Here is a 27,843-nt window from a genome sequence, read left to right as displayed (position 1 = left end):
TCTGCAACTAATAGCTGACATACGTATGGACAACAGCAAGGCCGATCTATGCATTTCAACATGATAATCCACACTTCGTTGGGCTATCTTTTGTGGCCAGGTCGCTTTCTCAGAAAGAGCCACGTAGCTCAGTGGGCCTTAGCTGGCAAAAATACAAATAGTTCATCATTAGTGTGGTCGGTACAGCTTGTCGGGTTATTCTGAGTGGCAGATTTCAACATGATAAGCCACACTTCGTTGGGCTATCATTTGTGGCCAGGTCGCTTTCTCAAAAGGAGCCACGTAGCTCAGTGGGCCATTGGCTGTCAAACAATTTAATAAAAAGTCAACAGTTCATATTTAGCGTGGTCGGTACAGCCTCTCGAGTTATTCTGAGTGGCAGATGAGAGAAGGTTGTTCACAGCCCGACGCGTGCTGGATTGGAGCCCCGACGAGCGGCGAGCCTGCACCGTCACGCGGGGCCCTGCCGCCAGGGAAGGGGTTGCCAACGCAAAGCGATGAAGTCTGACCGCCTGGCCCTGTTCTTCACAACAAATGCACGTGAAGGATGGTGACCCGATTTGACGCGCGCGCCTACACACCAACACGCACACGGGGCTCTTAAACACAGGAGCCTGTGGAGCGGTGGTGTAGCGGTTAGCGCGCTGCGCTATGAACCCGACCACCCGGGTTTGATTCCCGCTCATGGCCAACACCCAGTGACGATTATCTGAGACTGAGTCGACCCCTAGGTCCCCTAGGTCGAATAAGCCTCAAATGAGTACCTGGTGCGGTGTGTAAACATCGCCACTGGGGAGACAAAGGCGGTCGGGCGTGGTGCTGGTCACCCACCCCCTCGTGTACCGTTCTGGCCTTCATAAGTGCTTTCCAACAGCACTTGCCCCTACAGTCTGGTAAGGCTATACGGGGGATCTTTATCTTTGTATAGGAGTGGTGGTCCGGTGGTTAGCGCACTGCATGACAAACCCGGTGACCCGGGTTCAATTCCCGCTCACAACCGAAAACAACAGTGGCGAATATTTGAACCGGTCCTGACCTTCCCCTAGGTCAACGTAGCCTCAAATGAGTACCTGGTGCAATGTGTAACCATCGCCACTGGGGAGACAAAGGCGGTCGGGCGTGGTGCTGGCCACCCCGTGTACCCGTTCCGGCCTTCATAGGTGCTACTCGCTAACAGCACTTGCCCCTACAGTCTGTTAAGGCTACACGGAGGATCTTTATCTTTGTGCGTGTTTATCAGACGAGCACATGTTACGGGAATCCTCCGATCGTTTCGGAGATAACGTCAAGCGGGCCAAATGTCACTCGCGAAGGTACGCGCTGGAAAATAGCGAGGGCGAGAGAGCGAGAGAGAAAGCGCGCACGTGTAAACGCCGTGCTTTGTCCACCATATTAGTGAGCTTCACTTTCGACGTGTCGCTCAAACTCACCGCTCTCCTGCGCTCTCTGCCCCCGGAGATCCGTGGCTCAAGTTCCATCTGTCCCCCGCGATGCCCCCCACCCCTCCACACCCCCTCCCACCCCGTCACATCGCAACGCCGCACTCCACGCTCGGCTGCTCGAGTCGAGCCGCGACTCGAAGGGGAATCGAGGTGGCGCCCCTTCGCCTTCCTCGCCATAGCCCGAAAGGGGGTGGAGGGAGGAGGCGATGTTGCTATTATGTTGTTTCTGTAAATTACGCAATTCACAGGGTTGACAAACAAAAATTTATCTTTACAAATCTGTCGAATTTCAGACCGTGACGTCGGCCCGCATGGCCTACTTTTTTTTTATTATTTTCCTCCGATCAACTTCACAGGATGCCATGGACGTCCACAGTGAAGCAGACGGCGCGTAGCGGTAACTTTACGGCTAACACAGCGCGCAGTATTAACCGGGACTGCCGCCGGGACTCGTAAGTTCTGCAACGAGCGGCGTACTGCGCTACCCGCTCGGCCACGACGCCTCCCCCCCCATCACCCCCACCACCACCAATTAAAAAAAATATCGGGAGGAGTAGGAGGTTCACGTGTCCCCTTGTCGATATTCGCACGGTGCCAATGCGCCAGGCGTGTGTCATCGCCGTGCTAAGCGCGGTCGCGTGCAGGCGCACACACACGAGGGAGGCAGACATCGTCGCCGCTTCTCTTCCCACGTGCAAACTAAAGCTGAAACTATTTCACTAGACCTCCTTTGCCAGTACCAAAATATAATAATAGGGTTTTTCTCCTTTTTTCTGGCAACAAAACTGAAACCTTTTTTTACGAGGATTCATGTCTGCATTAACCGCAATACTTTGGCGTTCTCTGGTCGAGCACCAATTGGGTCGAGGCTCAAAAGAAAGCCGTCCTTTGGTGTGGACCAATCAGTTTCAAGGATAATGCATATATTATCACTAGCTGTACTACCCGGCTTCGCCCGGGACTTGTATCCACCACGGCCGGGCGCCTTTGTCTCCCCAGTGGCGATGTTAATAAGCCACACCAGTTACTCGTTTGAGGCAGAGTCGACCTAGGGGAGGTTCAAATAATCGTCACCGGTGGTGGCCGTGAGCGGGAATCGAACTGGGTTCGCCGGGTTGGTAGCGCAGCGTAGCGTTAACCACTACACCCACCGCTCCTCACACACCACACACGCACAGACACACACACAGACACACGCACAGACACACACACAGACACACACACACAGACACACGCAGACACACACAGACAGAGACACACACAGACACACAGACAGCACGCTAACCACTACACTACCGTTCCCCCTACACAACACACGCGCGCGCGTCCATAGGTACACATACACGCGCTTGCTGCAGACACACACATACACACACATACATACACGCAGACACACACATACACACAAACACACATACATACACACAAACACATACACAGTGACATGCCTATTCCCATCGCGGGGCACGGGACGTGCCTCCCGGCAAATCCCTCGCAAGCGATCGTACACAGATGGACAGACAACTGAACAGTACGACGTTTGGCTGGTAATTGCATCCAGCATCAGCGAAAGGACGTACTCTGAAATGGGAATTGTTGTGGTTTTACGCTTGTACACACCGGTGGGCCAAAGCAGAGACTTATGAGTGTTTTATCAACGGGACACTTTTTGACTGATTGGCCGTGTGGGGTGGTGGAGGGTTACAACACATTAATAATTAAGGCGAGCGAAAGGCAATAAAGTTATTTGTGAAGAATGGTTGCGAAAGCGTACGTGTTACAAAAAGACTCACTTTACTTAAGAAGCAGGCTAATGTGTACATGATAGACTGTCAGTGCAGCCACCCAGAAATATAACCAGGCTACACTGTACATTCTAGAGTGGCAGTACGCTCAGCCAGCTTAATGAGTATTTGTTGAGTGAACATTTAAACAAATCCATTATTGGCGCGTGGGGTTTAAACATAATTATACAGTAGTTTTTTCATGAGAAATGGTAATTGTTGTGGTTTTCCGCTTGAACACACCGGTGGGCTAAAGCAGTCAAGTCTTAGTCTTTTATGAACGTGACAATTTTGTGCAGATTGGGCGTGTCGGGTGGTGGATAAGGGTGACAACACCTTAATAAATAAGGCGATCTAAACGCAATAACGTTGTTTATGAATAATGTTTGCGAAAGCGTACGTGTTACAAATTGACTAACTTTACTTCCTAACCAGGCTAATGTGTACATGATAGACTGGCAGTACACCCAGCCAGCTGAATAAGCAGGCAGCAGTCTACATAATAGACGGGCAGTACGCTAAAGCAGCTTAATGACTATTTGTACAAAGAACATTTAAAGAATCGATTATAATAACCAGGCTACAGTCTACATTATAGACTGCCAGTACAGCCACTCAGCTTCATAAGCAGGCTAGAGTCTACATGATAGAGTGGCAGTACGCTGACAGAGCTTAATTAGCAGGCTACAGTGTACATAATAGACTGTCAGTACGCTCACCCAGCTTAATGAGTATTTGTACAGTGAACATTAAAGTAATCGATTGTTGGCGCGTTGGGTTTAAAAGTAATATTAATAGCACACATTGTGGTGGGGGTGTAGTGAAGAGTATGAAAAACTTTGATGAATTTACCTCAGAGTGGCGTGGTGGGTGTCGAGGCCTAGTAGCGTGCAAAGCCTGCGGCCTCGCCTAAAATTGTCGACTTCGAAGAGGCAGGGTACGGGTGGCGTTCCTCCCCCCCCCTAGCGCGCCAACAATACTGTGTAATGGCTAATATTTAATTATTTACGGAGCTTATGAAAGTGGCGAAGGCGTGGCTAGCGGTTGGCAGGGGCAACCGCCGTCCAATGAAACTGCAGCCCTTGGCGAAGGCGTCGCTAGCCGTTGCCAGGTCCAATGAAAGCGGCGAAGGCGTCGCTAGCCGTTGCCAGGGGCAACCGCCGTCCAATGAAAGTGCGTATGGTCCGGAGACACACAGACACACAGACAGACAGATTCACAATTGTATATATATAGATAGCATGTTTTTTGTTTGCATTTGACTGCAAGTATTGTGGTTAATGAATCCTTGTAAAAAAGGTTTCAGTTTTGTTGCCAGAAAAAAGGGGAAACCCCCTATTATTATTATCTGAAACTATTTCTTTTTTTTTTACTTCACAAGGGAAAAGCCCCACTGAGCTCGATAGCGCTTTTTTTTTCTTTGTAAGAATCGACCTGGCCACGTATGAAACCTCAGCGAAGTGGCTCATCGTCTTGACATTTCTTGCAGCCAAATGCTCTAAACGCGTGATGTTAATTCCAAATGATCACTGTTACATTGCTTATGGCTTTATTTTGGTGATTTCGAAAAGTTTTTTGGTTTGGCCATGTTTGTTTGTTGTAGTACGGAGTTAGAATGATGGCTTTAATCGAAGTTGTCTTGGGGTTGTTGTTGTTTGACTTGCATCCCACTGGGATTTTTGCACAGCGTTGGTGTACGGTGCTTTTTTTCTGGAAGACTTTGCCGTTTTTTCCTGGTTTTTCTGTTTGCGCATAGTCACTTTAAGATGTTTTCTTGTTCATGTTTTAGTTTTTTGTTTGTTGCGGTTGCACCCGATTCAAGAGCCGAATGGCTCACAGGGCTATACCAAATAAATGAAACTGAAATTGAAATGTGGAGGGAAAAACCAGAGGGCCCAGAGAAAAATCCACGCGACCACGGGGTAGAGAGAGACACGCAAACTCCAAATATACAGCAGGCGTCAGGGTCGGCATCAAACCCACGACCTCCTGTAGACCAGGCGAGGTAGTTGACACGGTGGCGGCAGCAAGATATTCAGGAGCTGAATGGCAACATCGAGATCCTGCTGCTGCTGCTGCTGGACTTGACGAGAAGGCTTCAGCGGAGAGATTTCGTGTCGTGTCGCTGTTCCCCCTCCTCCACTGAAGGCGCGAATACCTACGTGACTTTACCGAAAAAACCTAAGAGTATGAATCCTTGCAGTCACGAAAGCTTCAAATCTAGAATTAACACAGCAGTGGTTTACTTTGATGGGTCCACGATGTGAGCTGCATGGCCACAGTCCCGCGAATGTGGCTCGTATTTCATGTTTTTCTATGGGTCTCTATGTACCGCTGCATATCAATGTCGAGGTCTGCTGGCCACCTAGGAGAGGGCTTCAGGAGAGAGGGTTCGTGCGATTCTGCTGCTCCTCTGATGGAGCGCTGACTGCAGTGGTCTACGATGTGGTCAACAGTGTGGGTTTCATGGCCACAATCGCACTGCTCTGGCTGTTTCTTTGATTTTCCGTTCATGAAGGGGGATGCGGTACAGCATCGGCCTGCCGCTGATGCGCTGATGCCGTTGATGGTCACACCGGTGTCTCTGAGGAGGAATATTAAAGTCAGGAGGCGCGACGATGTTTTGGGTCCCGGATGAGAAGATGTTTATTCTCGACGCCCGCGCTGTGCCTCTCTATGGGTCTCTGTTCGCACAGCATCGACGCTCTTCCGTACCTTGACGAGATTCTAGGATGACCACGGCGACAGCAGCAGCAGCAGCGATAAGAAAGGCGATCGGGACTTGAGTCTGCGGCGAGGTGACATTGTGGAGGTCTTGGTTGATGACGGGTAGGTGCTTGTCGTTGGAAAGAGAACGCGTAAACTCCCTCGCGGTTCGCATGTCTCTGCGGCTATTACAGCCATGCTGAGTGTTGGGCAAAATTCTGTCAGCGAGCACCTGCGAAAACCGGCTTGGTGCTCAGATGGCAGCACCGAACACTTTACTCAAGCGCCACGTGACCTGTCAATGAACTGCGCAGATTGATGCGGTGATTTGGGGTAGGGGGGCGAGGTGGGTGATTTTGGGAGGGATTTCAGAAAATCTTTGTTTCCACTGCCGCGTGCCACGACCGTTACACAAGGGCAGGGCCCACTAAGTGGTTACAACACCGCGAGCACTCCGACCATTCATTATTATTATAGATTCACGTTCTTCCCTTGGGCCCATTCTTCTTGTTACTTTTGTCCACGTGCAGAGGTATACACCGTGTTTCCCGTCAGCCCCTTGGGGGGGGGGGGGAGCTGGCAGGGAGCAGGGGGGGCTATGGCAGTAACTAACAGCACGGGACCCATTTGCGAAATTGATCTGCGTCTAATTGAGCCCCCTTCTGGGACAAGAAAAATGCCACCATTCAAGTCGCAAGCACTGAATTAAATTAGATGCTCAACTGACCCCCCGCGGGAGGCAAATACATTGATGATGCTCACGTGTCTGTGTGTGTGTCTGTGTGTGTGTCTGTGTGTGTATTTGTGTGTGTGTAGGGCAGCGGTTAGTGCGCTGCGCTATGAACCTGGTGACCCTGGTTCGATTCCCGCTCACGGCCAACACCAGTGACAGCGATTATATTATCTGAACCGGTCCTGGGCCTCCCCTAGGTCGACTCAGCTTCAAATGAGTACCTGGTGCAGTGTGTAAAAAAATCATCGCCACTTGGGAGACAAAGGCGGCCGGGAGTGGTGCTGGCCACCCCCCCCCTCGTGTGCCGGGCTAGCCTTCGTAGGTGTTCGCTAGCAGCACTTGCCCCCACAGTCTGTTACAGGCTATACGGGGGAGCTTTTTGTGCAAAGACAAAGATCCCCCGTGTAGCCTGCACAGGCTGCTGGGACTGTTTCACAAAAGTGAATATTGTGAGCACCTATGAAGGGGGTGGGTGGCCAGCACCACGCCCGGCCGTCTTTGTATCTCTCTCCAGTGCTGATACTCACACCGCACCAGGTGTCGAACTAGGGGAGGGCCAAGGCCAGTTCAAATGTTCGCCACCATCGTCGGTCGCGAGCGGGAATCGAACTCGGGTCGCCGGGTTCGTAGCGCGGCGTGCTCACTACTACACTACCACTCCCCACGCAACCAGACGCACGCGCTCGATTACCCCATCGTACAAATGCCGAAGACCCGCGCGGTGACAAGCCCCCGGCGGCCGTCACTAGGACTGCCCCCCTCTTCCCAGGATTCCCCTGGACACGACGATCGTGGTGTCTTGTGGGATGGCGGGATTCGTCGTGCAGGAACGTGTGATGTCATTCCACGGGGGGGGGGGGGGGGGGTCCCCGCAGGGGTTCGACGACATCTCGCCCACCTCGGGTTGCCAAAAGATGTTTTTCTACCCCCCCCAATGTGGATATGGGGGTGGAGGGGGGGGGGTCACCACTTGCCAGCTTAAGTAAAATGTAAAATAACCTGACCCTCGGGCGCATCGGGCGCATTACCATAGCACGTTGATAACACTGGTCAACACACTTTTTCTGGCATAAGGTATTCTAACGGGTTTAAGGTCATTTTGGGGTGCTGATTCCAAATCTGGCATCAAATTTTTTCTATCACATCAGGTTTTTGAGATATCAAATATTGAATTTTCAATAAAAACTGCAGAAGAAAAATATTAAATAAATGTGGATTTATACATAAAATTATATTATAAACACACTATCCTAAAAATACATCACCGTATTTGAACACTAAAGCAGTCACTGACTCGCAAAAACTTGCAATCATAAGTGACAGAGTTAATTGCGGGTAAAATCAATGAAAATTGGGTATGCCGATAGCATAAAAATGAGATGTGATAGAGCAAATCTGAGATCAGATTTGGAATCAGCACCCTGAAATTAATCTAAAACAGCTGCAAAAGTCCAGGCCAGAATTATTTTTTGTTGACCAGTGTAATAATTATTACCCACGATATGTTTTTTTTAATGCTCAAACACCTTTGCCACATGAGGTATGGCTGCCATTGATTGATCATCAAAAAGGAATCATAGTATTCGTTTATAGTGGAGGAATCCGATAAGCTATACAGATATTTTTCACACATGTCCAGAAGGGGCACATCAGAACGTTACAACCAATATGACAAAACACGATAGGAGTGCAAAGTACAGGAAAGGTAAATATACCACTTAAAAAAATATACGAAAAAAACTAAACGAATTTTTATCTTACCAGGCAAAGCCCACTGAGCTATTAGCTTAGTTTTCAGAAGCAACCTGGCCGCAAGCGACGGCTCAACGAAGAGGCTCATCGCGTGCAAATTTGTAAGGCAGCAAAAATAAAGTAAACATTTATCTCGACGCACGTTCACGTTACTACGGGAAATGGAAACATAACCGGCGGAACCGACGGTCTCCTTCAACGCCGCCGCCGTCGCAGCCACGGCGTCGTGCAACCTACCCAGGGTGTTCTCCAGGGCCTCCAGGTTGGCCTATGCTGACGCGGATGACGCTGGACGCCAGCGAGAGGGCCCCGCCGGGCCCCAGCGCTAGCAGGAAGACGCGCGTGTCGCCGGGAGACACGCGTGCGTCGCACACGGGAGCGCCGTCGCCGAATCCCTCGACGCTGACGCGCGGACGCTCGGCCCCCGTCACGGAGGCCGGCAGCAGCTCGCGGCCCTTGATGAAGCGCCATACGCGGATCTGGGGGGCGGGGGGGGGGTCACATGGTCAAGGGTCAAAAGGTTGCTAGCGGTCGTCGTATTTGCCTTTTTCCCACTGGCACATCTGACCCGAGCTGGCGCAGGGGCGCCGCGGTGGCGAGATGTTGACTACCTCGCCTGGTACGCAGGAGTTTGTGGGTTCGATTCCGACCCTGACGCCTGTTGTATATTTGCGGTTTGCGTGTCTCTCTCCCCGTGGTTGCGTTGATTTTTCTCCGGGTCCTCCGGTTTTTCCCTCCACTTTTAGATTTAGCATGCGTTTAGAGCATTTGGCTGCTATACATTTCCCACTTGATAAGCCACTTTGTTGAGCTATCATTTGTGGCTAGGTCGCTTCTGAAAAAGAGCTATAAAATAGTTGAGTGGGCCTTACCTGATAAAATACAAAGAGTTTAGTTTTAGTCTATTCCGTGTGATTTTGGCTCAATGTGAGGTCGCTCCTTCTCATCTGCCCCCTGACAGCCTCTAACTCCTTTCAACCCATACTCTTTGGTTCTTTCGGTTCTTTTTTTTCATTCTTCACCTGAGGACGGCTGCTTGCGTTGTGGCCAAAACGTCGTGAGAATTATTTTATTATGTTTTATTTTTATTATTGTATTACTTCCCTTCTACGTGACTTTACCGAAAGAACCAATAGGATGAATCCCTGCAGTAACGAAAGCTTTAAATCAAAATTTAACTCTGACAAATTGTTTCACAAGGCCCAATTTGATGTGCAGTGGTGGCATCAGCACCTTCCGGGGGTCCACCAGTGGCTCCCACTTGACGTTGTTCCTCCCCACAGAGAATTCGGTCCGCTGTGGCCAGTCCCGCCTGTGGTAGTGCATCTTGGTGTCTAAATCTTTTGTAGTCTTTTTGGTATTACTTTATAATAAATACATGTTAATTTGTATTAATATTTAGTTTTTTTCTGACTTTATGTGAACAAAAAGACACAATTTTGTCCGTTTTCTCTTTGAAAAGTGGTACATTTTCAAAATATCACTGTCCTCATCACAAAAGCAAAGTTTGTGGGGAATAATAGCCATTTTCTGTACTTTTGAGGCATAAACAATTAGGAAATAACACTTACTACCCAGGAACAAAAGGAATGTTACACGGTGTAATAATCTAGAGTCTGCTGTAAATATGAAAGTTTCAGGGTTTTCCACTCGAACGGTTTTATTCTTTCCGGCTACACCACCCCACCCGAACATTCCCACTCTTTAACCGTGTGTCTCACACCCCCACCACTCACCCACACACCCACCACTCACCCACACACCCACCACTCACCCACACACCCACCACTCACCCACACACCCACCACTCACCCACACCCCGACCACTCACCCACACACCCACCACTCACCCACACACCCACCACTCACCCACACACCCACCACCCACCCACCCACACCCCCACCACTCACCCACACACCCACCACTCACCCACACCCCCACCACTCACCCACACACCCACCACTCACCCACACATCCACCACTCACCCACACACCCACCACCCACCCACACACCCACCACCCACCCACACACCCACCACCCACCCACACACCCACCACTCACCCACACCCCCACCACTCACCCACACACCCACCACTCACCCACACACCCACCACTCACCCACACACCCACCACTCACCCACACACCCACCACTCACCCACACACCCACCACTCACCCACACCCCCACCACTCACCCACACACCCACCACCCACCCACACACCCACCACCCACCCACACACCCACCACCCACCCACACACCCACCACTCACCCACACCCCCACCACTCACCCACACCCCCACCACTCACCCACACACCCACCCCACCCACGACTTTGGTTTGCCCACCCAAGCACGCACAAAAAAAACTATCGCTTTGAAAGCAAGTAAATAAATATACAACTACCTACTGTTGCAACAAGAAGAATGAAAGCACTGCTACCATTGTACAGTTGAGTTTGCCAGAGGGAGCGAACACGACGCTAGTGAATCTGGCAGGAATGTGTTTTGTACGTGGCTTGCTGTGGAAAGAATCAGGGGCCCCTAAAGAAGTTCGCCAAAGAAAGAAATACTCGCGAGCGAAATAAAGTAAGTGCCTCGCGAAATCACACGTTCAGTCACGGAGTAAACGTGACCGCGGTGATTTCCAAACCAACATTTGGCTCTTAAAAACGTCGCGAGCGAAATAAAGTGCCTCGCGAAATCACACGTTCAAGTCACGAAGTAAACGTGACCGCGGTGATTTCCAAACCAACATTTGGCTCTTAAAAACGTCGCGTGGCAAAGGTCGTGAACGTGGAGGGAGCTGGTAAGTGCGCTGTGAAGATATTTTTTTCCCGTGTTCGACTCCTGCCCACGGCTAACATCGGTGGCGAGTGACCTTGTGATATTTAAACACTGATACCGGTACCGCTCGCCCAGAACTCCACCAACCCGCAATGACCGGTGCGGTGAAGTATGGTCAAACAAATCCCCGTGAGTGCCTTTGCGTGGGGTGGCCTTCATCTATCGGTCGATAAACAAAGAACTGAACATTACGATTATGTTCTTATAATTCTTATGAAAGAATCAGCAAACTTTCGCTGCGATGTGGATACCGTAGCACAAGCCCGTTGCACACAGTACTGATCGCAATTCGAATAATAATAACTCGCCTACAGCCCGTCCAAGGACAGGTATAATGCGGTAAATCTGAAATATTAAATCGAAAATGTTTCGCTCACTATTATTATTGAGGGGTGGGGGGGCTCCATGCGGAGAGACGTCACATGCTCATGATTATCAACGAGGGGTGCTCCATATTACGTGACGTCACCCGCTCATGATTATTAATGAGTGGGGTGCTCCACGTGGAGTGACGTCACACGCTCATGATTATTAATGATAGCGTCACGGAGTTAAGCGCGACATCAGGGTTTCTGGATTTTTATAGTAGTAAGGATTCATATTAAGATTGAGAAAGAAGAAAAATGTATAATACAGTACGTCCTTCCACGGATGCGCTGATTGTGGAAACATTAACGCTGTCATTTCACTCCAAGGAAGCCCTAAAAACAAAATCTCCCGTCTAGAAATCCAACGGGTGACAACCTTCACGCACTGTACGAATACATTCCTGAGCGTGAGTTATTAAGAGTCTTTGTGGCACATTAGGAATGGATCACTCTTTTAATCATATCCTTGTGCAGCAAGGGAGTAAAGTGTGGTTCTGTGAAGGTCCTGATGTGCTGTGCAGTGCATCAATGCATGTGTGTACAGCAGCATGTGATGACCGAGTCTGGCCTGTAGGTGGCTGGCAGAGTTAATGAATAAATAACCGCACGTGTAAACCAGCCACGTGGTTAATGGCGTCTCGGAAGAATTGCTGCGTGTAACTCGCGCTGTTGCATTTTACAGAGTGACGGTGCTGTTCTTCACAAGATTGATATTAACCACAATAAATAAATGTGCTTGCCCTCGATTTGGAGCACCTGCCCACGTCCTTCATTTGGAGTGTGCAACATCTTCATCATAATAACAATGCACACAGCCTATTGTCCGTCCACTTCTGGACGATGAAGGTCTTTGCCACACTGTGTGGGTCGTGGACGTTGATTGGGGGCTAAGGGTGGCTGCAGGGCCGGATCATGGTCCCGTGAGGCCCCTGTGCAGATGTCAATTGGAGCCCCCTCCCCCCCTGCTTTTTTATTTTGGTGCCTTTCTTGCCTTCCTCCTCGCAAACTCATCCACTAGATCGTCAACATCTAGCTGTCTGACAAGGTCTGACTCTATTGACATAAGTGACAATGAGCTGAGACGCGTTTGGCAACATGCTACTCCGCAGCTCATTTGTTATTCTGCCTACAAGGGGAAATGTCCGCTCACCCTGGCAGTTTGTCACTGGCAAAGTTAAACAAATCCGAAGTGCCACGAAAACATTGGGGAACACTGACTGCAGATTAAGTGCCTGCAACGTCTAAAGCAATTTAGTTCTCACCCTCAGAGTCAGACATGAAATACTTGAATTGGATGAGTTCATCTTCTTGGTTCTTTCGGTAAAGTCACGTAGAAGGGAAATAATAAAATAATAAAAATAAAACAAAAAATAATTCTCACGACGTTTCGGCCACAACACAAGCAGCCGTCCTCAGGTGAAGAACAGGTCTGTCGGAAAGACAGCGTCTGAATTCAGACGCTGTCTTTCCGACAGACCTGTTATTTTATTATTTCCCTTCTACGTGACTTTACCGAAAGAACCAAGAAGATGAATCCCTGCAGTCACGAAAGCTTTCAATCGAAATTGGATGAGTTCGTTGGCAAAGTTCATGTCCAGGTCTGATGGATATGCAGCGGAGAGTGCATTTACCTTTGCCACTTTGACATCACTGTTAGACACCTGATCTGACATAAACAGAACTCCAAAGAGGCTGGTCAGACGCTTGTAAGCGTCCAAGCGATGTTCAAGGCGTGTCACGAGCTTATCAATGATCACATAAAATGTTTCTATTTTGGACTTCTCCCTCTCCTCTGAGCTCTCATCTGCAAATGTTTTGCGTTTCCTCTTTCGCTGAAGATCGTGCTCATATTACTGAGAGACACCTGTCACATTGAAGGCTGCCCTTTCAAAAGCCTCAAACTGGTCTCGATGTCCCACCGCAAAATCCCTCAATGAAGACAAAAGCTATGCTGCTACAGAGATGTCAATGTCACTTTTCTGTAGGTGCATGTTTGTAGTGTGGAACCGGTCAAGTATAACGTCCCAGAAATGTGCCATGAACACCATCTTTAAGGTGTCCTATTATTTAGCACATAGTCCAGCGGCCTCAATTCGAGTATCACTTTTCTCATTATCATCATTGCACATACCACCGAAGGCCTCTCTAATGTGGGTGTAATTTCTCCGCAGTGCATTGGTTGACTCTGCCTGAGCACTCCACTGAGTACTGGACAGTGATTTTAATGTCAGTCTGACATCTGTGTTCCGAAAGACTTTCCCCCATCTGTGTGTGGATGAAGAGCAAAATGTGTCCAGTGACTGCAACATGTTAAAAAAACTCGTCAGCCTCTGGGCTTCTGCCGTCTAAGGTGTTAACACTGACTAAGTTAAGTGAATGCGCTGCGTAAGGCACATACTCTATCAAAGGGTTTTGTTTTGTTCTAGGTGGGCATGTAGCCCATTGTATTTTCCTGGCATGTTGCTTGCATTGTCATATGACTGACCTCTACAGTGTGAGAGGTCCAACCCAAGGCCCTCCACCAATTCGTCACTAGTACAGCACACCGGTGTGTTGGAGAGCAAAGCCACAACATTTACAATCTGAGTAATTACAACTGGCATCATCAGGCAGCAGCCAGATTCGTGTTTTTTTAACGACACATTTATATATTTAGGCGATCTAACCCAAAATTAAACCTGTATTACCTATAAACTAAACTATAAAGTATTTTTATTTTACCAGGTAATGCCCACTGAGCTGTAAAACTCTTTTATCAGAAGCGACCTGGCCACAAATGATAGCCTCAACAAAGTGGCTTATCACTTGAAAAAAAGTGTATAGCGGCCAAATGCTTCTAAAAGCATGTTGTTGATTCTAAATGTGGAGGGAAAAAACCGGAGCACCCGGAGTAAAATTCACGCGACCACAGGGAGAGAGAGAGACACGCGAACTCTAAATATACAACAGGCGTCAGGGTCGGGATCAAACCCACGACCTCCTACATACCAGGCGAGGTAGTTAACATCTGGCCACCGTTGTGCCTACGGCGTGCGGGGTACCCATGTTTGTTGCATGTTGGGAAGTATGCTAAACATTTCGAACAGACACAAATATTCACAAATTTCACTTTTTTCGATATAGATGTCCAGTAGGTGCAAGGGGGAAGAACGGTACAACAACACACAATACCAAAACACGATAGAAGGCCAAAGTATAAGAAACGTAAACAAATCACTTAAAAATACTAAACACAAATAAAACTACGGTTGTTATTTAATCTTACCAAGTATATGGGGAGCGCCAGTCTAGCCGCGTGGTTAGCGCACTGCGCTACGAACCCAGCGAGTTACCTGAGTTCGATCCCCGCTCAAGGCCACCATCGAAAAGATTTTTGGTTTAACCATGTTTGTTTGTTGTAGTACAGAGTTAGACTGATGGCCTTAATCTAAGTTGTCTTGTGGTTGTTGCTGTTGTTTGACTTGCATCCCACTGGGATATTTGCACAGGGTTGGTGTACGGTGATTTTTCTGCAATATTTTTCTGTCTTTTCTTGGATTTTCTGTTTGCACATAGTCACTTTAAGATGTTTTCTTGTTTATGTTTTTGTTTTTTGTTTGTTGCGGTTGCACCCGATTCAAGAGCCGAATGGCTCACAGGGCTATACCTAATAAATGAACTTTGAACTTTGAACACCGCTGGCGATTAACCGAACCGATTCTGCGGACCTCCCATCGTGTCGACTTTGCCTCAAATGAGTCGCTGGTGCGATATATAACATACAAAAAAACCATCGCCACTGGGTAAGACAAAGGCGGCCGTGCCGGCGTTCATGGGTGCCGCTACTCGCGAACAGTGCTTGCCTCCAAAAGATCTGTCAAGGCTGCAACGGGGGATCTTACGTCTTCGTTGAGTAGTAGTTGTAATTCATCGCGGAGGTGAGTGCACATTTAATGCGCGTGTGGTTGGGGTTCTGCAACTCCGAACACGGAGCGTGGGGAGGCACACGTTGGGATGGGACTGCGATTTAAACAACAACAACAACGGAAAAAAAACGCGACATCAAAAAAAGGTGGCGTGTTTGACCAAACCGAAGTTCACGAACACAGAACCCACGACGTTTTACTTGATCGACAAAACAACAACTACAAGAAGCAAAACCAGACCAGTTTGTGCAATAAGATTAACGGTTGAACCAACAACGGCAAACGCCAAACGTAAATCGCATGGCAACTCAGCTAGCCTGGCTCAAGTGATGGGTGTGAAAGGCGTCAAGTTTAACTTGACATATATCCAACCCCTCCCGCCCTCCAGAAAGAAATGTTTAGGATGTTTGCCGTGCTCTGCCACTTTGGCGCTCACCTGTGCACACAAAACCACAGAGAATGCGCGCTAGCACCACGCGTGCAAAGACAAAGATCCCCCGTATAGCCTGAACAGACTGTCAGGGGCAAGTACACTTATGAAGGCCGGCACGGCACACGCGGGCGTGGGTTGCCAGCAGTACACCACACCGGGCTGGCTTAATCTTTCCTCGTGGCGATGTTGACACACCACAACCAGATACTCATTTGAGTCTGAGTCGACCTATGGGAGGCCCAGGACCGGTTGAGATAACCGCTACCGGTGTTGGCCGTGAGATGGAATTGAACTCGGGTCAGAGAGGCCGGCTTCAGCGCGCAGCGCACTAACCACTGCGGCACAGCGCACACACACGCACACACACACGCACACACACACACGCACACACACGCACACACACGCGCACACACACGCGCACACACACGCGCACACACGCACACACACACACGCACACGCGCACACACACGCACACACACACGCACACACACGCACACACACACGCACACACGCACACGCACACACACGCGCACACACACACACGCGCACACACGCGCACACACACGCACACACGCACACACACGAACACACATGCACGCGCACACGGTGCACCCGTGTACGCAAGCGAGTACCCCTGCCTGTAGCTGGTGCCTGGTAAATGCCACGGCGCACTTTAGCGTACACGCGATGCCCTTGCCACGGTGTGGGGGGCAAAGAAAAACCTTCGCTGGCGACGTGCGCGTGAAGACGCATCGAGTGTCGCACGCGCCACGCACAGCTGAGACGACCAACTGGACGCGAAGAGAACGAAACTAAAAGCATAAGCTATTTTTTATGTTGCCAGGTAAGACCTCATTGAGATACAGATATATATTTTTATTTTGCCAGGTAAGGCCCCACAACGAGGCCAAGCGCTGGCTCAGATAACTGTCACCGGTGGTGGCTGTGAGCATGATGACAAAGCTCTTTGCAGATACATCAACAACGCAAGGTCTCGCCCCTCGCCTACAGTAACGTGGAATTTCCACCACTGCCTCAGGGCTGTTAGCGGGTCACGGGCGTCTCCCTGTGCTCTTTTGGCTGGGCCATCGAACAAAGACGGTGGCCACCGCATCACACGGCACTTTTAGACGCGCTTCTGCGGCCGTCTGGAACGCTCTTCTTCCGATATAAGGAAGCCACTGGAGATATGCACTTTGAAATAATCTCGATTGAAAATGCATTTTCTTTAGAACTACCCATTAGCACGGTTGGCTACGTACGGTGCAAAAGAAGTTCAACATACATACATATCTACACACACACATACAACCAATACTAGAGAGATAACTAAAACAACTCAAATGTGAAAACAGCGGTGTGGTTATCGAGTGTGCAGGCTGTGCAACTCCACCAGGGGCACAAGGCCCAGGAGAGACCCAACGGGCATGGAAGGGCCGGGAGTTGAACTTTGACCTCCGTGTTTGGGAGGTGCGCTGCGTCGCGGGCAACGCGGCAGGGCGCGCCGTGAGAAATTCAAGCGGAAGAGTTTGTTGTAGAGGAGCAGATAGGCACGGATCTGGTACTCGGGGGAGGTGTGGGGAGGGGTGTGGTGGGTGGAATGTGTACGTGCAACGAGACTGCAAGGGGCAGGGGCGAGATTCCACGTGAGGGATTGTCCTCGTGGCCAGGGGCCAAGTGCGAGTGCCTGCACTCATCCGAAGCAATTACACTGAGCGTCCTCTCATGCTAGTCGAGCGAGATACGCGTGGAGATACATCTCGACTTGAAGCTTTCGCGACTGCGGGAATTCATCTTCTTTGGGTCTTTTGGTAAAGTCACGTAGATAGGTTAAAAATGATTTTTAAAAAATTAACGAAAAACCATTGACGTTTCGATCACAACACAAAACGATCGCTTGTGTTGTGATCGAAACGTCGTGGCTTTTTGTTTATTTTTAAAAATTAATTTTGAACCTATCGACGTGACTTTACCGAAAGACTCACAGAATATGAGATCCATCATCTCCTGTGACCGACGGTGCCTTATTTAAACCGGGGCGAGGTGCCGTAGAGCTGAATTATGTTAAACGTACAGCCCTTGATCGATCAGCTGCTGGATGACGGCGTTCCCGATTCTGCTCAGTCACGGCGGCCGTCTGGAATGCCCTAGCTTCCGATATTAGCAAGCACTTTTTAAACGAGATTGAAAAGTCGTTTCTTTAGAACTGCTTGTTGTCCCCCGCACCTCCGGTTAGCACGGTTGGCTACTGACGGTGCAAGAGAAGTTCAACATACATACAACATACATACAACATACATACAACATACATATAACATACATACAACATACATACAACATACATGCAACATACATACAACATACATACAACATACATACAACATACATATAACATACATACAACATACATACAACATACATACAACATACATACAACATACATGCATGCATTGGGGTTGTCTGTCCGTGCTTGACCGCGCTAGTCAATGCCAGGATTGCAATCGGGGCACCCGGGACTGAATTTGATGTCGGTCACCGATGTTTAGCCGGGGCTGGGAATTGTCTCCCGGGGTTCAAAGCGCAATGTGTCGACCACTGGCGCCACCACTCCACCCCGAAGCTGATGATAGCAATGACAGCGGTGCAGCTTGGACTAAAGTTCGACGTTTCCATGCGCACACAACGTGACGCTTCTATCCGTCGGCGACTGCTAACGGTGATGGCGCTCAACTGTTCTCTGCTGGAGAACAAAAAACAAGATGAATGATCTGCACCATGTCTGATGGATTTGGAAGTATGCGGCAGCGGGCTAATTAAAGGTAGTGCTTTACAGTAGCCCGTATACAAGGGGACGAGGGGACAAGCAAAGGCAAAGATCCCCCGTTAAGCCTTTAACAGGCTACTGGGGCAAGTGCTGTTGGTGAGCAGCTATTCAGGCTGGCACAGCGCGCAAGGGGGTGTGTGGCCAGAATCACGCCCTCAGCTGCCTTTGTCTCTAGATTTCTGATGTGTTTTTTTGACACAATTTCACCAGGTACAGTTACTCATCTAAGACTGAATCGACCTAGTGGGGGGGGGGGGGGGGGGGGAGGAGACCCAAGACCTGTGTAGACATAATTGTCACTGACGTTGGCCGTGAGCGGGAATCAAACTCGGGAGGCCAGGTTCGTAGCGCGGTGCAGTCCTAACCACGACACGACCGCTCCCCAATGAAGGGAAAACACACGCACACACGTCCCTTGCCTTGCGGCCCATGTAATCACGGTGATGTATGCCCGCCACTGGCGCTGTGAGTGATCCCACAGGGACAGCTTAAAGCAAACGTCAATTTTATATCCACGTCGTAACGAGTCGACCGATTGGACTCTCCCCCCCCCCCTCTCCACCCCTTCCCACCCCGCGCGATTCCACAATCGAGGGTCGTGATTCTACTTGGCGATGGATGCGGGTTTCATTTTCAACGGTGCGGTGCAGAACGGTGCCGGTTCGATCACCGGTTCCAGGGGAATCGTTGCGCCGTTCCACCTCCTACCAGACTTAGCAACTTGCCGTGAACGCATCCAAATAATACTTATTTTTTAAACTACATTTTCACTTATTTATCATAAAAACAAACCTTGTTTCAAAAGTATTTCTAATTATTTTTGTACTTGTGGCAAATGCCGTGGGTTAGCACCGATTCAGCCTGGCACAGCGCAAGAAGGGGTGGATGGCCAGCACCTACGATTCGCACGGTTGGTTACGTACGGTGCGAATGAAGTTCAACATACATACACACTTGATTAGGCAGGAAAAAAGTCTCACTGAATTGTGAGTCTCATGACCGTTTTTTTTTCAGGAGGGTCCTGCCCGTGGTTTCCACGGTAGCGGGCGACGGTTGCCGCGCAAATGACTCAATCCCGATTGAGTCATTTGCGGTGTCATTTTTTTGTCACAAATTTGACAACTTTGAACCGCCACACCGGCACGGGACATCTCGCCAAGGTAGCTAGGAGATGTTGACTACCTCGCCTGGTATACAGGAGGTCGTGGGTTTGATCCCGACCCTGACGACGCCCGCTGTATATTTGGAGTTTGTGTGTCTCTCTCATCATCATCATCACGGTGGCTAGGAGATGTTGACTACCTCGCCTGGTATCCAGGAGGTCGTGGGTTCGATCCCAACCCTGACGATGCCTGCTGTATATTTAGAGTTTCTTTCTCCACGTGGTCGCGTGGATTTTTCTCTGTGTCTTCCGGTTTTCCCCTCCACATTTAGAAACGTGCGTTTAGAGCAGTGGTTCTGAACACGTGCTCGTGCTTAATTTGTGCTTCGATGACGTACCTCCAAAAAAAATCTGTCCGTGTCTCGCACCCCTGTGGATGTATTCGATTGATTATCGGGGGGCAAGGGGGGGTGCGTCTGTGTGAGCATATATCCCCACGCTGGTTAGTGAGGGTTGAACTGGAAGGGGGGGGGGGCGCGGTGTGGGTGCAACAGAATCGGTTCAGATATCAAATCGCCATCGACGACTGTCAGCCGTGACTGGGAATTGAACTCGGGCAGCAAGGTTCAAGGGTCAGCTGGGTCACCGGGACACAACCCCCAGCGCGTTCCTTCGACCGGACGCAAACCCTTAGCCCCGGTGAGCGGCAAAAAACAATCGCGACCCTTATCCTGGGCCTAATAAAAGTGGCCCAAACTCCGACCAACACGGCCGAGGCCCTGTTGCTGTTGTCGAGCAAGAACCCTGACGCACGCACGGCGGCGGCGCGTGGCATACGCGGGCCAAGACAACGCTTGAGGGCCCCAAGTGGTTCAAGGGGGGCCTTAGATTCGTGAGGCCACGGACGCCACAGATCCAAATAGAAGCCACAGCTGGGCCCGCTCACCCTGGAGCCAAAAGCGGCGGTGGACGTGTGTGTGTGGAGACGCGTGCCCAGGTGTGTGTTTCTCGGTCGACTTGGCCTCAACTGAGTACGTGGCGTGGTGTGTAAACATCGCCACTGGGGAGACAAAGGCGGCCGGGCGTGGTGCTGGCCACCCACTACCTTGTGTGCTGTGCCGGCCTTCATAGGTACTGCTGCTCGCTAACAGTACTTGCCCCAACAGTCTGTTAAGGCTTTAAGGGGGATTTTGTCTTTGTTTATAGGTACACATCCGTGTGTTTGTGTATTTTTTTTGTTTACAGTATATGAGCGACAGGCCCAAAGGGCGTCAACGTTATACGTTCAGCAATGAGCAGCACTCTCAAAGTGAACATATGCCTTGACTTGAGCAGGGTTATAGGAGTTTGCGGGGAAGAAGCGGGGGGAGGGGGAATTGCAAAGTGGAGCGGTGAGAGTGAAGCAGCAGAGAGAGAGAGAAACGCTGTGACCTGCAGTGTGGTGGTTGGACACAGTGTGGTGAGCTGGTGAGTGAGTGGGTAAGAGAGTGGGTGAATGAGTGAGTGGGTCAGTGAACGAGTGAGTGAACGGGTGAACGAGCGAGTGGGTGGGTGGGTGAGTGAGCGAGCGAGTGAGTCCGTGACTGAGTTGTGAGTGAGTTTTTCCTGCGATGTGGTGAGTCGATGAGTGAGTGAACGGTTGAGTGAGCGAACGAGTGAGTGGGTGAGTGAGCGAGAGAATGAGTGGGTGAGTGAGTGAGAGAATGAGTGGGCGAATGATCTGGTTAGTGAGTTGTAAGTTGTACTGCGGTGTGCTGAGTGAATGAGTGAATGAGCGAGTGAACGGTTGAGTGAGCGAAAGAGTGAGTGGGTGAGTGAGTGAGAGAATGAGTGGGCGAATGATCTGGTTAGTGAGTTGTAAGTTGTACTGCGGTGTGCTGAGTGGATGAGTGAATGAGCGAGTGAGTCGGTGACTGAGTTGTGAGTTGTCCTGCGGTTTGCTGAGTGGATGAGTGAATGAGCGAGTGAGTCGGTGACTGAGTTGTGAGTTGTCCTGCGGTGTGGTGAGTGGATGAGTGAATGAGCGAGTGAGTCGGTGACTGAGTTGTGAGTTGTACTGCGGTGTGCTGAGTGGATGAGTGAGTGAGCGAGTGAGTCCGTGACTGAGTTGTGAGTTGTCCTGCGGTTTGCTGAGTGGATGAGTGAATGAGCGAGTGAGTCGGTGACTGAGTTGTGAGTTGTCCTGCGGTGTGGTGAGTGGATGAGTGAGTGAGCTGTTGTGGCCAGCGGTGTGGTGGTTGAACCCGGTGGGCGAGATGAGACAGTCGGTCTGGTGGACACAGTCATCAACGCGGGTGAATCGAGGGATCAAAGTGTGAAGTTCACGGGAACGGTAAATCGCGGAAGCAGCGACGGAAGAGTGACAGGGAGGTGGCCGATTGCCAGTGAGCGAGAGAGTGACTGGAGTGAGATTATGGTGTCTGGGTGTGTGTACACAACAGAGGGTTTACCCCATGCGGACGTTCACGGTAAACACCTCATTTGAGACCCCAAACATCGCAACCCTCCCAGCTTGAACGTTCCTCATCCATCTCCTCGAAGGCACCGGTGGTGTGAACATAAACCGCATGACAACATCAACAGCAGGCCGACGCTGCGCCCCATCTCCTTCGTGAATGGAAAATTAAAGACTCAATATTCATGACACTTGAATTTTAGGTAGCGCCATTCGCGCTAATGGCACCCTTACGTAAATTTCACGTGAGGACCAAAATCCCATGTACAGCCACGACCAAGCAAATTAAAACCCTGCTACGAACACACAGCAGCGCGATTCTGGGCCATGCAACTCAACCTATGGACCCGTATATTAAACCCACAGAGACAACATAGAGACACATAGAGATACATAGAGATACATAGAGACCTTATAGTAAACCCACTGTGGCCTGCAGTCCTTCCGTGGAAGAGAAGCAACTGCGACATGACGCGAACTTTCTCTCTCTCTTCTAGATTTGAAGCTTTCGTGACTGCAAGGATTCATATTCTTAGGGTTTTTCGGTAAAGTTATGTAGGTAAAAATTTAAAATTAATAAAAGTTAAGAATGCGTGCTTCAGCCGCACCGAACCTCACAAAAATAATATTAAGGGCCTACCTTGGCTCCTCCCACCCTCAACCAGTATATATACAAGGACTGTTTTCTTGGAATTTCTCTCACTTGATACAGCAATCGTGCTGTGACGGTTCCACCTGAAGACGGAAGCTTGTGTTGCCTCCGAAACGTCGTGATTTTTATTTAAGTTTTATTTAACTTTTATTAATTTAATTTTTTTACCTACGTGACTTTACCGAAAAAACCTAAGAATATTTCTCTCTCTCTCTGCTGAAGCCCTCTCGTCGTGACCAGAAGCAGCACCTCGACATTGGCATTCGGCCCCTGAACGTATCGCCATCCGCAAGAAGATAAAGATACACAGAGATACACAGAGACCCATAGATATAAATAGAGACCCAGTGAGATATATAGAGAACCGTAGAGAATTTTGACTTAAAACTTTCGTGACTGCAGGAATTCATATTCTTTGGTTCTTTCGGCAAAGTCACATAGATAGAAAAAAATAAAAAAACCACGACGTTTCGATCGCAACGTCATCCTGATGACGACCGCTTGTGTTGCGATCGAAACGTCGTGTCTTTTATTTTCATCATTCTTTTTTTCTATCTACGTGACTTTACCGAAAGAACCAAAGAAGATGAAGTCCCATAGATACTCAACGAGACGCATAGAGAGATGCATTAAAGACGAGCCACATCAGTGTGATTGTGGGCCATGCAATCCGAGCTATGGACCCACACAGTAAGCCCATAGAGACACATCGAGATGCATAGACTCATAGAGACGCGGAGAAAGATACACACATATATAGAAACACATAGAGATACAGAGACTCACAGAGACCCATAGAGATACATTAAAGACAAGCCACATCAGTGTGATTGCGGGCCATGCAATCCGAGCTATGGACCCGATCAGTAAACCGACTGTGGTCTGCGTTCCTTCAACGGAGGAGGAACAGCGACACGACACGAACTCTCTCTCTCTCTCTGCTGAAGCCTTCTCGTCGTGGCCATCAGCAGGTCTTGGACGTTGACATCTAGCCGCTGAACGTATCGCCACTGCCATCATGCGCAAGAACTAAGGTCCCACTGAGCTGCTATGTAACTCTTTTTCAGAAGCGACCTGGTTTATCATTGTCGCGTGGAAATGTTTCAGTCAAGTACTCTGAAACACACGTTGATTCCAAGTGTGGAGGGAAAAACCCGCAGGATCCGGAGAAAAAGCCACGCGACCACGGGGAGAGGGATAGACATGAAAACTCCAAATGTACAGCAGCAGGCGTCAGGGTCGGGATAAAAACTCCTGTATACCAGGCGAGGTAGTTAACATCTCGCCACCGTGGCATCTCATCCTACAGGCATGCCAATGAATGGAACGCCTCCAAGAGGATGCCTACTGAGGAGATGGAGCGATGAGATCGGTTCACGTGTAAGGAGCAAGATCGTGAGAAGTAGCCGCAGGCTTTGGGGGGAGGCCTTCATCCACAAATGGATTTAACAAGGCTGATGATGATTACGCCGATGAAGTAACAAATGGGTGGGGATGGGCATGGAGATTTAAAAAAACGAAATCTTTTACGCGATGGCTCATCTGCTGTTAACGTGTAGCTTTTTTTGTCACATCTCCCAGGAATGCGTCAGGGTCGGGATCAAAACTCCTGTACACCAGGCGAGGTAGTTAACATCTGGCCACCGTGGCACCCCCTGATGAGACCGGACTCCACGACAACCACCACCAACCACCACCACTACCAGAACTGACACCACGACGCACAGACCCTCCTCCTCCTCGCCTCTCTCTTTTTTTACGATCAGAGGAAACAAGAAGATGCTCGGTGTAGTCGTTTCGTTCATCATTTCGATTTTTTTGTTTTTTTTATGCTTTGCTTTATGTAAAACCCCCCCCACCCCCCTTTTTAAATGAAATATTTCACGAGAGATTTCACGCTCCCCCCCGCCCTCTCGCGCGCGCGACCGAGATCCGCTCGCTCACCCTGCAGCCAAAGGTTCGCTGCGTCGGCCTCTCGTTGAAGAAGTCCTCCACCGTGCCCGTGAGCACAACGGTGGCCGTGCGCTGTCTCCGCTGCAGGGTGCCCTCATAGCACGGCTGCTGCTGCTGCTGCTCAGCCGAGGACATCGTCAGCAGGAGCAACGGGAGCAGCAACAACGGCAGTTGCAGCGCACGCGGTGACGCCGCGGGCATGGTCGAGCGGTCGTTTTGCAGGAGATGGGAGACTCGGCGACCCCTGATAAAGACACAGACAAAGGTCACCCGTATAGCCTTGAGCAGGATTGTTGTTGGTGGGGTAAGTGCTGTTCGCGAGTGGCACCATAATGAAGATTAAAATTTATAAAAGTAATAATAGAAATAAAAATAAATCACGACGTTTCGGAGGCAACACAAGTCTCCGTCATCAGGTGGGACCGTCACAGCTAGATTTACTGTCACTTGATACAGTAAATTTAGCTGTGACGGTCCCACCTGATGACGGAGACTTGTGTTGCCTCCGAAACGTCGTGATTTATTATTTTATTTTTATTTATTACTTTTATTAATTTTTATTTTTAGCTACGTGACTTTACCGAAAAAACCTAAGAGTATGAATCCTTGCAGTCACGAAAGCTTCAAATCTAGAACCATAATGAAGGCTGGAATGGCACACGAGGGGGTGGAGGGTGGGTGGTCAACACCACGTCCGGCCGCCTTTGCCTCCCCAGTGGCGATGTTTACACATCGTCACCAGGTACTCATTTGAGGCTGAGTCGACCTAGGGGAGACCCAGGAGCGGTTCAAACAATCATTGCTGGTGTTGGCCGTGAGTGAGAATCGAACTCGCGTGGCCGGGTTCGTAGCGCAGCGCGCTAACCGCTACGCCACCGCTCCCCATACACACATACATACTTACACAACATACACACCGATATTCAATCATCCCCTGCAAAGCCACCGTTGACTGCTGGGGCAAGTGCATTCAGAGAACACACGCCGAGACACATGCCGATACAAAAAGACAAAGATACCCCGCGTAGCCTTCACAGACTGTTGGGGTAAGTGCATTCAGAGAACACACGCCTAGACACATGCCGATACACAAAGGCAAAGATACCCCACGTAGCCTTAACAGACTGTTGGGGCAAGTGCATTCAGAGAACACACGCCTAGACACATGCCGATACACAAAGACAAAGATACCCCATGTAGCCCTCACAGACTGTTGGGGCAAGTGCATTCAGAGAACACACGCCTAGAAACATACCGAGACACAAAGACAAAGACACCCCGTGTAGCCTTCACAGACAGTTGGGGCCAGTGCATTCAGAGAACACACGCCTAGACACATACCGAGACACAAAGACAAAGGTACCCCGTGTAGCCTTAACAGACTGTTGGGGCAAGTGCTGTTAGCGAGCAGCACCTATGAAGGCCACCCCAACGAGGGGGCGAGGGGCCAACACTCCGTACGCCCGGCCGCCTTTGTCTCCCCCGGTGGAGACGTTTACACGCCATGCCATTTACTCATTTGCGGCCGAGTCAACCTAGGCGAGGGGCCAAGGATAAGAGCAAGAAATTCGTCACCGATGTTGGCCGTGAGAGGGGAATCACACCCAGGCGACCGGGAGGTTCGTCACGCGGTGCGCTAACCACTGCACCACCGCTCCCCACACACACAAGTCCCTGTTAAAGGCAACGACCCCCCGTTTAGCCTTAACAGACTGCAGGGGCAAGTGCTGTTAGCGAGCACCTATACAGGCCGGCACGGCACACGAGGGGGTTGGGTGGCCAACACCACGCACGGCCGCCTTTGTCTCCCCAGTGGCGATGTTTACAGATAATAATCGTCACTGGTGTTTGCCGTGAGCGGGAATCGAAACCCGGGTCGCCAGGTTCGTAGCGCAGCGCGCTAACCGCTACACTACCGCTCCCCACAGATAATAGTAGCAGATAATAGTACACACACACACACACACCTACATACCTGTGCGCGCACGTTGCATTGAGCAGTTCCGCCCGTTCCTCCTCCCTCGCTTCTCTCCGCTTCGCCTCTCTTGCCCCTCTCGCGCTCACCTGTGCACGCGCGCCTGGTCTACCTGTCCGCGTCTGATCTACCTGTCCGCCTGGTCTACCCTGCGTACCTGCAGCTTTGTGGCACCACCCCCATCCGAGACACGCGTCACTGTCGCCCCCCCCCCCCCACACACCGCTCACACCTTGCCTCGCTAGCCACTACTCCGAGCGGCAGGCGTCTGGCTCCCCACCAACCCTCACCCACTCAGCTACTCGCCAGCAAACCAACTCCCCCCCTCCCCTGTCTGTCAATCAACCCGCTGGCGGAGTGAAAGTCTTCCTCCCTCTCCAAAGACGTGCCACCCCTCCGCGGAGGTTGTTTGACCGTCACCCTCACCGCCCTGGGTCACTGCGGCTTGGCGAGGGTTCGGTGGTGAGGGTTGGGTGGGTGAGAGAAATCCCAGGGACCTTACCCGCTGCAGATCTCGACGATGTTGGAGGCGCGCCCGGGCAAAATCGAACAGACTCAGCAGATCGGCAGCGTCACTGTCCAGGGCACCATCACAACGCCAACTGCGCTCCCCACAAAACGAATCGCGATCCACGCTCCGCTTGTGACCGGGTCGAACGTTGTCCGTGCGTCCGTTGCGCTCTGTTACGCGATGACGCTCGCGTAATGTCAACAAATTAAAGCGTTGTATCTGAGCCCCGGTGTTAAAAATAAAACAAAACCACCCTTCGTCCGTGCACCGCGAACACTGCGCTCTGGAGCCAGCCGCCTCAGCCCCCTCGCTTATATATGCAGCTGCCATCTCGTATCGCGGGCTGGATTGCAAATGACAGAGGGGGGGGGGGTGGTGGGGACCCTCCAATTTAATCAGCTG

General features: G+C 50.3%; 1 protein-coding gene across 1 annotated transcript in view; it reads right to left on the bottom strand.

The window, feature by feature from the left end:
- Positions 1-27,104, bottom strand: part of LOC133352504 (agrin-like) — a 105,408-nt gene extending 78,304 nt beyond the window's left edge. The window contains 4 exon segments of the mRNA XM_061568186.1: positions 8,655-8,685; positions 8,687-8,896; positions 24,947-25,199; positions 26,931-27,104. Coding sequence (XP_061424170.1) covers positions 8,655-8,685; positions 8,687-8,896; positions 24,947-25,156 — 451 coding nt within the window. The 5' untranslated portion in view covers positions 25,157-25,199; positions 26,931-27,104.
- Positions 27,105-27,843: the final 739 nt, after the last annotated feature.

The sequence above is a fragment of the Lethenteron reissneri genome, chromosome 40, assembly GCF_015708825.2.
Source record: "Lethenteron reissneri isolate LAM-NWPU_2019-01 chromosome 40, ASM1570882v1, whole genome shotgun sequence".
NCBI lineage: Eukaryota > Metazoa > Chordata > Hyperoartia > Petromyzontiformes > Petromyzontidae > Lethenteron > Lethenteron reissneri.
This window is presented reverse-complemented; position numbering and strand designations above follow the sequence as displayed.